The following is a 14,251-nucleotide window of genomic DNA, read 5'->3' as shown; positions in this document are numbered from 1 at the left end:
AAGTTTAAAGCAACCCACAGAAGGTTATGATACTGAAAATATGATACCTGAAAAAAACCAGGGTTTTGAAGTGTACATAATAGTACACACTCGAGAAGTGAATTTAGTGCAATCCTAATGAAATATACCAAAATAGGATGATAATATATTACTTTAGAAACAAATTTGGGCTATATATTCGCCTATTAGGGGGGAGGGTGGTGGTGGTAGTAAAGTATAGCAGGTCTGCATGCAAAATGTGTTAGCTACAATAGTCCTGCATATTATGAAGTGAGAATTGTTTTCTAAATTCATATTGCCCAAATACTTTACCCCCCCCCCTCCAATGTGCAAACATACAGCCCAATTTAAACAAGTCCAATGTGTTTTGTCCCACATCATTGATTTTCCACTGAAAGTATGTTCACTGTCTCTTAATACAGACAGATAACACCGGTTTGTTCTCAAGTATATATCATTATGTACACAAGTACCTTTTAATGTTTTCCAAGATAAATGATCATGAATACGTGTCTGGTTGATTATTTCTATCCAGGTAAGGTTTTTAAGAGTCAACGCTCTGAAAACGTTGGGAGTAGCCTTATTTCAACATACGTGAGAAGTTCTGGTGTCGTTTTGAAGATGCAAAAAATACAATGCCCATTTTATGTAAACACTTTCAGAGGCAGTAATACTATGGTGGTAAATATGGTGCTATGGCGGTAAATATGGTGGATGGTTCCCAAAGATCCATCTAGTCAATGCAAAGTTAACAGCTAGCAAAAATATTTATGTTAAAGCTTCAATTAAATTAGTTTGTTCATTTGAGGCTTGATAAATAACACGTAGTCTTGAAGGACAGCTAGATTTTCAAATTGAAAAAATAGCTATATTTTTACTTCTAGAAACGGAATGTTCCATGTTTTTTTTCTTGTTTTCCTCTTGTTAAACAACTTTCAGGGTAAAAAAGACTTGTCCAAATCAATTGAGGGTTTGGTAACAAATTAGCATAATTTTTATCATATGCGAAAGTGATCTCCTAATTTCGTCACCCAATTTTGAAGAAAAAATAAGCATAGCTACTATTATAGTAGATGGAATTACACTTGCATTTGTCAATGTCAAAATGTTGGTTGTCAAAATAGAACCATATGAAATAAGGCTAATTCAGTTAGCCCATAACGGGAAAAGATTTGAGGGAAAATGAATGATGGCTCTCTTTTGCGGGCCCCTGCCTTTAAGATACGTTTTACACTAATCACAAACTAAATTTTAATGTAAGACAAATGTAAAAATGAAACTACGTTAAATAATGACAACTTTTTTAGGTCAATATGGCAAAAGGTTTGAGGGCTATTGAACGATATCTCTATTCTATTGGACCCTCCCCTTAGAATACACTTTAGACGATGCATCAAAGCGTATTGGAGGGTGAAAGCGAACCTAAACCAGTTAAGTAGGTTAACTCAACCTAATGAACTCAACTCTAAACAAACATAATATCCAGTTTAGAAAATGAAAATATCTTAGGAGCTCAGAGTCATAGTATTCTACTGAGTTATAAAAAAAAAGGATTAAAAATGCCAATAATTGAAATAAAGTGTATTTAAGAAATCTCTTAGAATAAGGTAATCCTGTTTCAACACAGGAGATATTGACTGGTTTTGGTTCTCAGTGAAACAAAATCTGCTACAAAAATTAAAAGTGTTTAAGGGGAGTCGATACCCCAAAGAATCAGCCTAACTCGTCCATTATAAACTTTTTTAGTTTTTGTGCGGCCAAAGTGTTTTAGAATTGATTAGGTTCTCTTGCCATAATTTGTAGGGCTTGGATAAGCCATCCGAATAAACGGCATGAAACTAAAAGCCGAAATCTACTTTCCCTCAAATCTTTGAAAAACCTTGTAACGTCTCTTGTTTTATGCTGGATATAGATATGTTTAGCTTTAGGGAAACTTATATCATTAGAAAGTAAAAACTTCGTTTTTTCGATCAATCACAGTTGAATTTTCCTTTTAAAACTCAGGAAAGGGTTGTCCCTATAAACGTTATAGTATAGCAGCTAGGAAAATGTCCAAAATCACCTAAAAAGAAATATCATTTGATCGATTTGACAGCTCTTCAAATTTTTCTGTGGAGCTGTGGATTTTTTGTGGAGCTGTGAATTTTCTGTGGAGCTGTGGATTTTTTGTGGAGCTGTGAATTTTCTGTGGAGCTGTGGATTTTTTGTGGAGCTGTGAATTTTCTGTGGAGCTGTGGATTTTTTGTTGAGCTGTGAATTTTCTGTGGAGCTGTCGAATTTTCTGTGGATTGAAAATTGTCGAATTTTTCTGTGGATTGAAAACCTGCTTTGATTGAAATTTTGGCCGACATAATTCTATTGTCTTTTTAATCAAACTTGATGATCAAATCACAAGTTCTCAATAGGTTTCAATGATAAGTAGTCTCCTGGGAGAATTCGGTAATAGAACCTTTGCCTTTGAGACAGTCAGCTGACGTCGAGGCTCACAAACGATGTTTTAAGTATCGAATCCTCTAAAGAAGACACACATTGTTGAAGTATATAAAAGTCAAGGTTTTGAAATTGAATCTAAGGGGATTTGACAATATTACACAAGCAGGTCAGCTGCTTTAGATAACAAATACATAAATAGAGTAAATTAATCAAGAAAATCAATAGAAAATATTGAATATTGAATACTGAAATATTGAATCCTCTTAAGAAGACCTACATTGCTGAAATATTGAAAAGTCAAGGTTTTGAGAGTGAATTTGAGGGGATTTGAAAACATTACACAAACAGGTCTACTGCTTTAGATAATAATACATAAATAGAGTAAATTAATCAAGAAAATTAATAGAAAATATTGAATATTGAATACTGAAATATTGAATCCTCTTAAGAAGACTTACATTGCTGAAGTATTGAAAATTCCAGACTTGAGAGTGAATTTGAGGGGATTTGAAAACCTTGCAGAAGCAGGTCAGCTGCTTTAAATAATAAATACATAAATAGAGTAAATTAGTCAAGAAAATCAATAGAAAATATTGAACATTGAATATTGAAATATTGAATCCTCTTAAGAAGACCTACATTGCTGATGTATTGAAAATTCCAGATTTGAGAGTGAATTTGAGGCGATTTGAAAACATTACAGAAGCAGGTCTGCTGCTTTAGATAATAAATACATAAATAGAGTAAATTAGTCAAGAAAATCAATAGAAAATATTGAACATTGAATACTGAAATATTGAATCCTCTTAAGATGACCTACATTACTGAAGTATTGAAAAGTCAAGGTTTTGAGAGTGAATTTGAGGGGATTTGAAAACATTACACAAACAGGTCTACTGCTTTAGATAATAACTACATAAATAGAGTAAATTAATCAAGAAAATCAATAGAAAATATTGAACATTGAATATTGAAATATTGAATCCTCTTAAGAAGACCTACATTGCTGAAGTATTGAAAAGTCAAGGTTTTGATAGTGAATTTGAGGGGATTTGAAAACATTACACAAACAGGTCTACTGCTTTAGATAATAAATACATGAGTAGTGTAAAGTAATCAAGAAAATCAATGAAAAATATTAAACATTGAATATTGAAATATTGGATCCTCTTAAGAAGACCTACATTGCTGAAGTATTGAAAAGTCAAGGTTCTGAGAGTGAATTTGAGGGGATTTGAAAACATTACACAAACAGGTCTACTGCTTTAGATAATAAATACATAAATAGAGTAAATAAATCAAGAAAATTAATAGAAAATATTGAATATTGAATACTGAAATATTGAATCCTCTTAAGAAGACCTACATTGCTGAAGTATTGAAAAGTCAAGGTTTTGATAGTGAATTTGAGGGGATTTGAAAACATTACACAAACAGGTCTACTGCTTTAGATAATAAATACATGAGTAGTGTAAAGTAATCAAGAAAATCAATGAAAAATATTAAACATTGAATATTGAAATATTGGATCCTCTTAAGAAGACCTACATTGCTGAAGTATTGAAAAGTCAAGGTTCTGAGAGTGAATTTGAAAACATTACACAAACAGGTCTACTGCTTTAGATAATAAATACATAAATAGAGTAAATAAATCAAGAAAATCAATTGAAAATATTGAACATTGAAATACTGAATCCTCATAAGAAGACCTACATTGCTGAAGTATTGAAAAGTCAAGGTTTTGAGATTGAATTTGAGGGGATTTGAAAACACAACACAACACAACACAACACAAGCAGTTCTGCTGCTTTAATCCTGCGTCAATAGTTGCTAAGGCTTGTTCTTAAGATGTTTTATTTATCAATTATCTTGCCGTTGTAACTTGTCGACGTTAAATAAAAGTTTAGCTATTATTTCAGAGTCATTAATCTTTCGAATTATGTTTGGAAATTTTCTTAACATTTTCTCTTAGAATGACAAAATTTCCAACTGATACGAAAACATGATTTTTTTTATTCCAGTCAAAGTTGTCATACAGAAGGAGGTATCACAGAAACTTTGTAAGAAGCTTATTCAATTGAAAATTAAAAGTTATAGCGGCTTTTCTAAGAGTGGAAGGTTATCAGAAGGTAACTAGCCTCCCCCCCCTCGCCTATCAGTTCCCCAAACACACCCAATCAAAATTTTGCGACTATCAATTTGTTCAGCGTAGTCTTTATGTTCAGAAACTATCTCTTTGGGGATGTTAACCCTCCCCCCCTCAAGCAGATCACCCACTGTTTACATATGTTATTTGCTATTGAGAAAGGCGGGAATGTTTGATTTTTAGTGTCCAAAAAGAAAAAGAACATTGGGATGAAAATTTTAGAGAATGTTGAGGGGAGTATTGAACTAATTCAAAACGCGTTAGGCTGTGTGTATACGAGTTTTCAATAGGGCGTAGCTCTGGTATGACTGGGCTCATTAATTTGGAACTTTAAGGAAATGATGAGGAAGAGGATAATCTGAACAAAAAAGGCACTATTACAATATTCGCACGCTATTCCTACTGCTACTATAGTTACAAAACTACTACCGCTACTAACATTACCACTACTTCTATCAAGACTACCGCTACAACTACTGCTTCTGTAGAGAGTACTACCAAGGCTGAGGACACTGAAGTGAAAATTTGAGGACATGTTGAGGGGTTAATCTAAAGCAAAACATACTATGTACATGCAGATCGTCAGATGAGCGCATCAGTAATATCTTTGGAACGGCTAACTGTATTAACCTCATATTTCCAAGATATCCCAACTGACCAAATTTCAATTGACAAAGTTCAAGTGACCAAAAGGCAACATATGCTTACTAATACTACTGCTACTGCTGTTATTTTGATCCGGTCACTTTGAGAAAAAAATGAGCATGGGAGGGGCCTAGTTGAAATTTTTGGCCACTTAAAGAGGGCACGGGAACTTTTAATTTCCGTTAAAACGACCCCTCTCGTTACATTGTAGGATCACTGGGTGGATACGATTACCCCTGGGGAAAAAACATAAACAAACAAACAAACACGAATCCGTGATCTTTCTACTGGCAAAAAATTCAATAAACAAAATATGATTTTCATTAAGATTCCATGACTTTTAGGGGGCGTTTTCCCCTTTCTTCGAAAATATTCTCATGCTTATAACTTTTGATGGGTAAAAGTAAACTTGATGAAACTTATATATCTAAAATCAACATTAAAATTCAATTCTTTTGATGTATATATTGGTATCAAGATTCTGTTTTTTAAGGGCTCAGGTTACTACTGAGCCGGGTGGCTCCTTACTACAGTTCGTCACCACGAATTATTTGATACCCCTTACCTAATATTCTCCTAATATGTTTCTCTGACGCTCAATCCTAATGCAATATACCAAAGTAAGGTAAAATATAAGACTTTAGAAATAAATATGGGCAACATCTTTACACATTAGGGGGGGGGGCAAAGTGTAGCGGGTCTATATGCCTAATGTGTTAGGTATAAGTATTCTGACATTATGTAGTAAGAATTGTTTTCTAACTTCAAACTGTCCGAATACTTTACCACCAGCCCCTCCACCTAATATGCAAATATATAGCCCAAATTATATATTCTCCTTCTTTTCTGTCACTTCTCTTTGTCTTGTCCCAAGCTAAGCTGAAAGAAACTAACGAAAAAACTGGTTCTATAATGTGTCAATGAATGAACAACGTAGGGGGTTTATCATACAAATACCCACCTTTACACTGTAGTGCTGGAAAACGGTATATAACGGTATATTATATATATAACGGTATTTTATATAACGGTATATAAAACGCCTTGGATGATAAAGAGTACACTCTTTTACATTGGGCCGCGATAAAAGGGCCAATATCTGTGACTTATTATCTTTTAGATTTTCATAAAAATTGCACCTCTTGTCTGGTTATCTCTTTTTCTATTAAAGTACCCATATTTTCGAAGGCTCTTCACTTTTTATAGGTAATTCAAACTTTAACGAGTTTAATATATTAACCATTATAAAAAGAAGATTCTTTTAATACATTTATCACTATAATAATTTCTGTTCAAAATTTCAGTTACTATAGATCTTTACCGTAAACTATTGGATTCTAAGAGATAACTTAGTAGTTATCTTAGTAGATAACTTAAGATAACTTAGTTATCTTAGAGATAACTTAGTAGTTATCTCTTAGTTATCTAAGAGATAACTATATTAACCATTATAAAAAGAAGATTCTTTAAATACATTTATCACTATAATAATTTCTGTTCAAAATTTCAGTTACTATAGATCTTTACCGCAAACTATTGGATTCTAAGAGATAACTAAATACTGAAAACCAAGTAATGATCGATATTTCAAATCAAATTTGTATATTATTATTATTGTGAAATTTCAAATATTTGATTATGTTTTTTCTCCCCCCAAAAACATGGTTTCATCTGGGACAGAATCAGAGCCCTTTACCGGGTAAAGCAGACGTGGTAGCCACTACACTATGGTAACCTATACTACGTGGTAACCAACCACAACATATATGATTCCCCTTTAATGAATAATACAGTGACTTTGGAACATTATATTTGCGAATATTAACAGAAATAGTAAGCAACAATAGCCTTTCTTTCATTATTGTGTGGTTTCAAAGACTTTCTTTTGATTCATCCTTTGTCGTTGGCGTCAATATGGAGGGAAGGGGTATGTGTTCATCGATGTTCCCCCATAGATTTTTATGAATACCGTTTTGGAGTATTTTCGTTGAAAAAGACCCTTTAATTGGTATTTAAATTGAACAAAAAAAAGAAAAAAAAAGAAAAACAGCAAAATTGCCCCACAGATCTTAAAAAAATATATATTATCTCCCTCTAATTTTTCATGAATTGACACCATTTCACACTGCGTATAAATTAAGAAATACGTTTATATAGGTTTTCTAGTTTTGGATGAGGAGGGTCTCGGACCCCTTTTACCATGTAAAAAAAGACAATGCTATAAAAACTAAACAATTAAATTATACCTCTGTTTCAAGTCCTTGGTGGTAGAGATAAAAGCCTCGTTTACAGTCATTAGCCCTCAACAAACTTCTCTGCAAAAAATGATTTCTATATAAAGGGTGCCACGTGTCTCGGATGAATTCACTGTCAACGTTAATTCCCTGCTGCTGCAAATTTTTCCGGCATGCCGTCAATTCTTCGTAGGTAAGAGTTGGAGGGTGAGCCTAAAAAGGACATATATACTTTTGAAATACCAAGGACATCAAAACAAAACCATTTTTTTCTACCTAGACACATCTCAGCTCCTCCACGTCCAGGAATGAATGGAGTATATTAATTATGCGATTTAGGTTTTTATTTGTTAATAAACCCATTTAATTTGACGTAGCTGAAAAACTCGACTATTTCTCTTTTGTTCATTTCAAAATTATGAAGCTTTAGACAAGTGCCACATTTTCGTCAGAGTTGCCACATTGAACCTTGAAAACCAAATAAAAAACTAACACTAAATCTGGCAACGCTTTTGTTCTAAATTCAAACATCAACTACCTGTAAATTCACAAAAGACATCTACAGCTTCAAAAGAAAGCTACATCTTCTTAAGCTCTTTGTTAATATTTGTTTTAGCATATTTTTTAGCAATTACAAGACAACTACACCTTTGAAGGGGAGCTAAGCTTTCTTAAGCTGTTGGGTGCTAAATTTATCGCCTTATTTTTTGTTGATCTATTGCCCACGCTTTACCTTTATAAATTTTGCACCCGTAGCTATCTTGCACCAGAAACTTCATAAGTCTGGTGCAAGAAACGTAAATCTTGCACCAAAAACTTCATAACTCTGGCGCAAGAATCGTAAATCTTGCACCAGAAACTTCATAATTGCATGTGGAGATCTTTTCATTAAAAATTTAATTTTCTATTTTTCTAATTTTATAAAGATATACAAGGTTGTATAATATTCCATTTAATCTATTTAAACAATAAGACTTCACTTTCACTGTCTTGGGTACTTTAATCTAGATTTAATTTTGATTCTAAAATATGAAGATCCTATGCCATTTCTTTACTGAAAACACAATAACACGTTTGATGCTTTTTACCGATGCAGCGATGCAATTCCCCAGTGCACCAAACATGCATTTAAAAATGATGAGTATATAACGAAAACGTTCACATATAATTAATAAACGAAATTTTTTTTTATGAAATGTAAAATTAAACAACCTATATAACATAAATAAATAAATAATGTAAAATAAATAAATAGTGAAGTACAAAATGTGCATTAAATTACAACATAAACTATAAAACAAATTTTCTCTCTTCCAATGTCAATCATATATGTATAGAAAGAAGAAAATATCCAATGAGCAATATACCATGGGTATGCATAGTATATAGTATATAATAAATAGGTTAAAAAAAGAGTAATATACTTAATTATCCAAATTCAAAACACATTCCTTGGCAAAAGTTTAATTTTGAGCAATTTCATTACAATGACAAATTCTGTATCACGTTACGTTCCCTCGAGAAAACAACATAGAATTAAATTTTAAATTCTCTAAAATTGAGTTGGGTAATAAGCAAATTTACTGAAAGAAGGGGGACAGTCCATAGCTGCGCTAGTCTCAGTATGTTTTATATATATAAACAGCCAAATAAGATAGAAAAAAAAGAACTGAATAGATCAGTACAATTTAATTTGCTTGAGGCGTAATTTTTCCAAAATTTTAAATGGTATCTTTCGAATTTTCAAGCCGTTTAATTCCGCAGTTGATATATGGAGCAGCAGTAGAAGACATATAGCTATAAGCTATAACGATTAGAACGCCATGAATGGTAGAACGTTGCTATGACAACTTAGCTAGAAGGGCAACAATAGGGTCAACCCATACAGACTTATATACTCGTTTATCAGTCGGGTATATTTACTGGTATACGTAGGGTATGTTACGTTTTTCTACAAATTCTTAAAAAGAAGAACTTTTTAACTGTCGACATACAATCACACAGTGATAATAAAGAGCAAAATAAAACTAAATTCTAACATCAAAAATCACAGCAAGATCTTTATTTAATTTAATAGAATATTCATATTTAATTTTCAATATAAATTCACACAGCTACACACGATATCAGCTGTCTCTAAAATAATCAAAATCCATGAATACACATTGTCAAAACTTCTTGGTATCTTTCAGGCACTTTTCCGCAACCCCAATTAAAGCAATAAGGGGCTGTATTTAAGCGGCCAGCTATAAATCTGTCCAATTTTTAGGGCTCTGAAATATGTCAATGATTTTTATCCTCTACCAATTTGAAGATAGTAGCCAACTTTAATTACGAAAATCTAATTTAAAGTATAAGAAAATTGAGGAATAATTAATTACATCAACAATAATTGGCAGAATGAGATCATATTTCCACATTGGCATCATATGTGGCATCATTCCACATATTGGTATCATTCCACATATTTCCACATTGGCATCATATAGGCACAGTATTGTCAGAATTGATTATGTTTCTTCTTTCCCCCATGTATTTTGCTTAACTCTCTCCCAAACGAACACGCATTTGCGCCTGCTTAAATATATCATCACTAGCAGTTCTTCTATCAAATGAATGTTTATTCAGGCTGACGTCAAGTTCGGAGTCAGCATTTCCCCTTACATGTCATCATCAACATTGGAAAAATAAAGGGAAATGTTCTGACCGACATATAGACCCATCTTAATCAAATCAATTTTTTTCTTCAGAAAACCTAAAAATAAACCGCAACACACTTAGGTGTCCACTCTCAATACCTGGCATATATCTCGGAGTGCTACTTGTTTTGCCACGCGCGAAACATTTCCACGACGCCTTTTCGTGCCATGCATGACATCCTTTGTGTAAACTGTGGTAATCTTACACCACGCGTGGTGTAGGCCGCCTGGTGTACACAGTTTTGAAGGTGGAAGACTCCTTGCTCAACTCAAATTCGGCAATTTGAAGACGCAATATGACAAAGAATTCTGCTCTTTAAAGTTGAGGTTTGCAACTGACCACCCACAGCTGAATATAAAGAATACACTGTTTTGATCCATTTCAAGACACCTATTTTGGGAGGGGGCGGGGGTAACTTAAAAGTGAAAAAAACATAAGGAATTACATGAAAACGTCACAAATTATAGTCCATACAAAAAACCCCTAGAGACTAAAGGGGGAGGGGCACGAGCCAAGGTACCCCCTAATTGAGAATAATGGAAATACCTTGTTTTTATTTCACACACTTAAATAGAACTTTGGAGGAGGAAGTCAAACTTTCAAAAAAGACGAATTATAAAAAATTATATAGCGATTTATATAGTAAGAAATAGGCAAATTATATGGAAGACCTAAGAAATTGAATGGAAAATGTAAAATCGTCAAGATTTAGGGGGGGGGGGAGGAGATATGAGTAAAAATACCTTGCTTTGGGATTAGGAAAATATTCAAGTCTTATAACTTCTGAATTTTTGTAGACTATTTAGTCAACTTGACCTGGCTTATAATGACCAAATATATTCTAGAAAAAATGATAAAATCTAATATTTTCTTATATTCACTATTCTTCTTATGATTATGAGAATGAATTTTTAGGCAAGCATAAACATGGGACACGGTTGCCACAAAGACGGCTATACGGAAGTCCACAAGGACGATTCCAAGGCAAGAGTCAGCTGATCTGATTGGTAGTCTGGAAAACGCTTCTGGCAATTGATTAAGCAGAAAACCGAGAGGGATATCCGTCGACCTGTTGATGGGAGCTGATAATTTGACTAATTATTTACCACATTGACCAGTTAATTACTAGATAATTTGACCATTTATTTACCACATTGACTAGTTTAAACAGTTAATTACCAGATAATTTGACCAGTTATTTACCACATTGGCCAGTTTGATCAGTTAATTACCAGATAATTCGACCAGTTATTTACAATGCGTCACTCGAACTGTACAGCGTCTACATACTTTACACGGCTTTCCACATATTTTTCTTCTTTTTTTTCGCAGCTTCGAGGACTTTTGAATATTTTTGCGAATTTTTAGCGGTAAATTCTGGACTGAGGGACATAGTGGGACACAAATTATATGTGAAGAAAATATGTAAAGAATTTGATGCGCCCCATTCAACGTTCTTTCACAATATAATAATCACTGGCATCATCATTTTGGGGTTTACTTCAAATTTTATTTTATTTACGAGTCATTAATTTTAAGTCTTTTTTGTGGCTTTGTTTAATTTTCCAATAAAGCCAAAGTCTTTGATATGACAAGTTCAGAGGCACCAACAAAGCCTGATATGGGACAATACTCCCCTCATTGAACTTTTCTTTGCATTGATTTCAAGATTTTTTATCAATATTTGAAAAAATGACTTTTTTGGCACATTCATTGAAAATATACTTTTTTTATTAATTTCACTGAAAAAAAAATAACATCTAAATTTAAAAAGTATGTTTTGCCACCTAGTCCTACATTTTCAAGATATCAGCATCCCTGGTTGTACTCTATAAAAAAACACACAAGCAAATAAGAGCATACAGACTCATGGGAGAGAGATGTTTTCTCCGAAAACAAACCTGTCCTCACGGGCAGTTTATTTGTAATTTTTCATCCACTAAACAAAAACTTAAACTATTTTCCCAGCATGAAAGATTTATTTCCAGCTTTATGCTTCCAAAAAAAAGAAAATTTTGAATTTCTTGATATAAATTTAGAAGAATGTTTCCTAATATACCACAACAGGGGCACAATATTGGCTGGATTCATCACTCTAAAGCAGGATGAAAATTAGATTGTTCCACTTTTTTTAATTCTTTAGTATCGGAAAAAAAGAAGCAGAACTAAAAATACAAATGCAAACAAATGCAAAAAATAAATACAAATGCATAATACTGACAGATTTATAGCTAGCTATAAAGATGACGAAGAGGGGAGGATTCAACCAAAATAACTTGCCAGTTATTTGTGACACTGGCTTTATGACAGAGTTTTTCGATTCGAAAAAATTCCGAATCCATTCGAAGAGTTTTTAGATTCGGATTCTTCGAAAGAGAAGAAAATTAGAGTAGTCTGGTTTCTTTTTCCCTTTAATATCCAAATGTGTAAAATGTTGCTGTTCTTGTTGATTTAGGTTGAGTTTTGACACTGACATCCTTGCATCCCGTCTATTGATAATAATGCTTTTACTCTGTTTTTGCTTTTACTTAATGCTCTTACTCAGTCACCTTAGTGACTAATTAAACTAAGCAGTGCGAATACAATTAGGACTATCCGATTACAGGCAATTACGGTGCGATAGAGGTTGCAGGAGAAAAGTAAGCAGAAGAGGGTGAGAGAGTTGTCAGCAAGAGTCGTGGTACCCGCTGGGCTTCCCCCTTAAATTGCGGAGACATGGTAGACAGCCTTTAACACTTCCCTTAGTTCTCTCGCAAGATAACCTACTTCAAGCAATCCGATTAGCGGATGGAAACAACCCAGAGAAAAAACAGCATTATTAGCTAAAACAGGTTATATATATATATATATATATATATATATATATATATATATATATATATATATATATATATATATATATATATATATATATGTTTTATTATTTACCCTTCCCCTGATTTGGATAATTGCTGTTACCTGTCGCCGGACTGGACCTCTTTTGGATTAAGTTTTTGATATTGTTCAACTTCACGGTATTGGACTTTTTAAATGGGAACTGGTAATTGGTGCGAAGATGAACTGTTCTACAATCCTATCCTGCGCTTTGTGCCGAAAAATATTGCTAAAGAAGTTTCGCCTGATATGATAAAAGAGTATTGGACTTTTTAAATGGAAACTGGCAATCGGTGTGAAGATGAACTGTTCTACAATCATATCCTATGCTTTGTGCAGACAAATCTTGCTAAAGAAGTTTCGCCTGACATGGTAAAAGAGCACATGGCAAATTTCTTCGACTCTTCTTCTCTTTCTGAGACCCATAAATCTTTTTCCTACTGAAGCTCCTTCAAAGCGCGTAGGAGCAAAATAAATGCTGCATTGAACTGTGCTTTGGACATTATTTCTTCGCTTGTAAAGTGCGATTTACAGAACATAAGGGTTCCGGACTTTGTTATCAAATGTCCCAGCGAAGTGCCAATGATCCCTGTCAATGCCCTCAGTACCCTCAGTGCCAAGTGAACTCTTGTCTTGAACAGCTGAGTGACATTGCGTCTAAGGTTACTGCAGACAGTCTTAAGCGTGGGTCTCCTACTCTAAATACGGAAAAAAACTGTTATGCGCTGTTATTGTAAGGAGCCCACTCCCGCAGCTCAGTGACCCTATCCTAAGCACGAAGAATCTTGAAACACTGGATAGTCACGACGGGATCGTGACTTTTAAATCCAGGCCACAAATCCGAAGCTGGCCTGTGATGATACGAGATAAGCGCTCAGCCAACACGCTGGCCGCAGCAGTTACTAGCTCTATTTCAGACATTGAAACCGAAGCGATTGATAAAAAGCTCCAAGCAGTTGTCCGTGGAATACCTGATAACTATTCAAGAGCTAATTTAGAGGCCTCAGTGGACGGACTTGTCAGTGCTAATCAAATCGGTCATTCACGCACTTTGCGCCTCGAGTTTATTGACAAAGCTCCTCTGAACGCGGTTCTGGAGTCGGGAATCCACATTGGATATGAAAATCTCCGCGATAACCCCTTTCAATCGATTCCGCGTCGATGTTTTCTCCGTCAAAGTGTTGATCACCTGATTGGAGTTTGTCCCTGCTCACCAGCA

General features: G+C 33.9%; 1 protein-coding gene across 1 annotated transcript in view; it reads right to left on the bottom strand.

Moving 5' to 3' along the window:
• The window catches only part of LOC136039169 (dynamin-like GTPase OPA1, mitochondrial), a gene marked incomplete in the record, with an annotated part of 327,166 nt that overhangs the window by 79,332 nt on the left and 233,583 nt on the right, over window positions 1–14,251 (bottom strand). Inside the window, 1 exon segment of the mRNA XM_065722682.1 lies at window positions 7,471–7,671. Coding sequence (XP_065578754.1) covers window positions 7,471–7,671 — 201 coding nt within the window.

Source organism: Artemia franciscana, chromosome 19, assembly GCF_032884065.1.
Source record: "Artemia franciscana chromosome 19, ASM3288406v1, whole genome shotgun sequence".
NCBI classification, from domain to species: domain Eukaryota; kingdom Metazoa; phylum Arthropoda; class Branchiopoda; order Anostraca; family Artemiidae; genus Artemia; species Artemia franciscana.
This window is presented reverse-complemented; position numbering and strand designations above follow the sequence as displayed.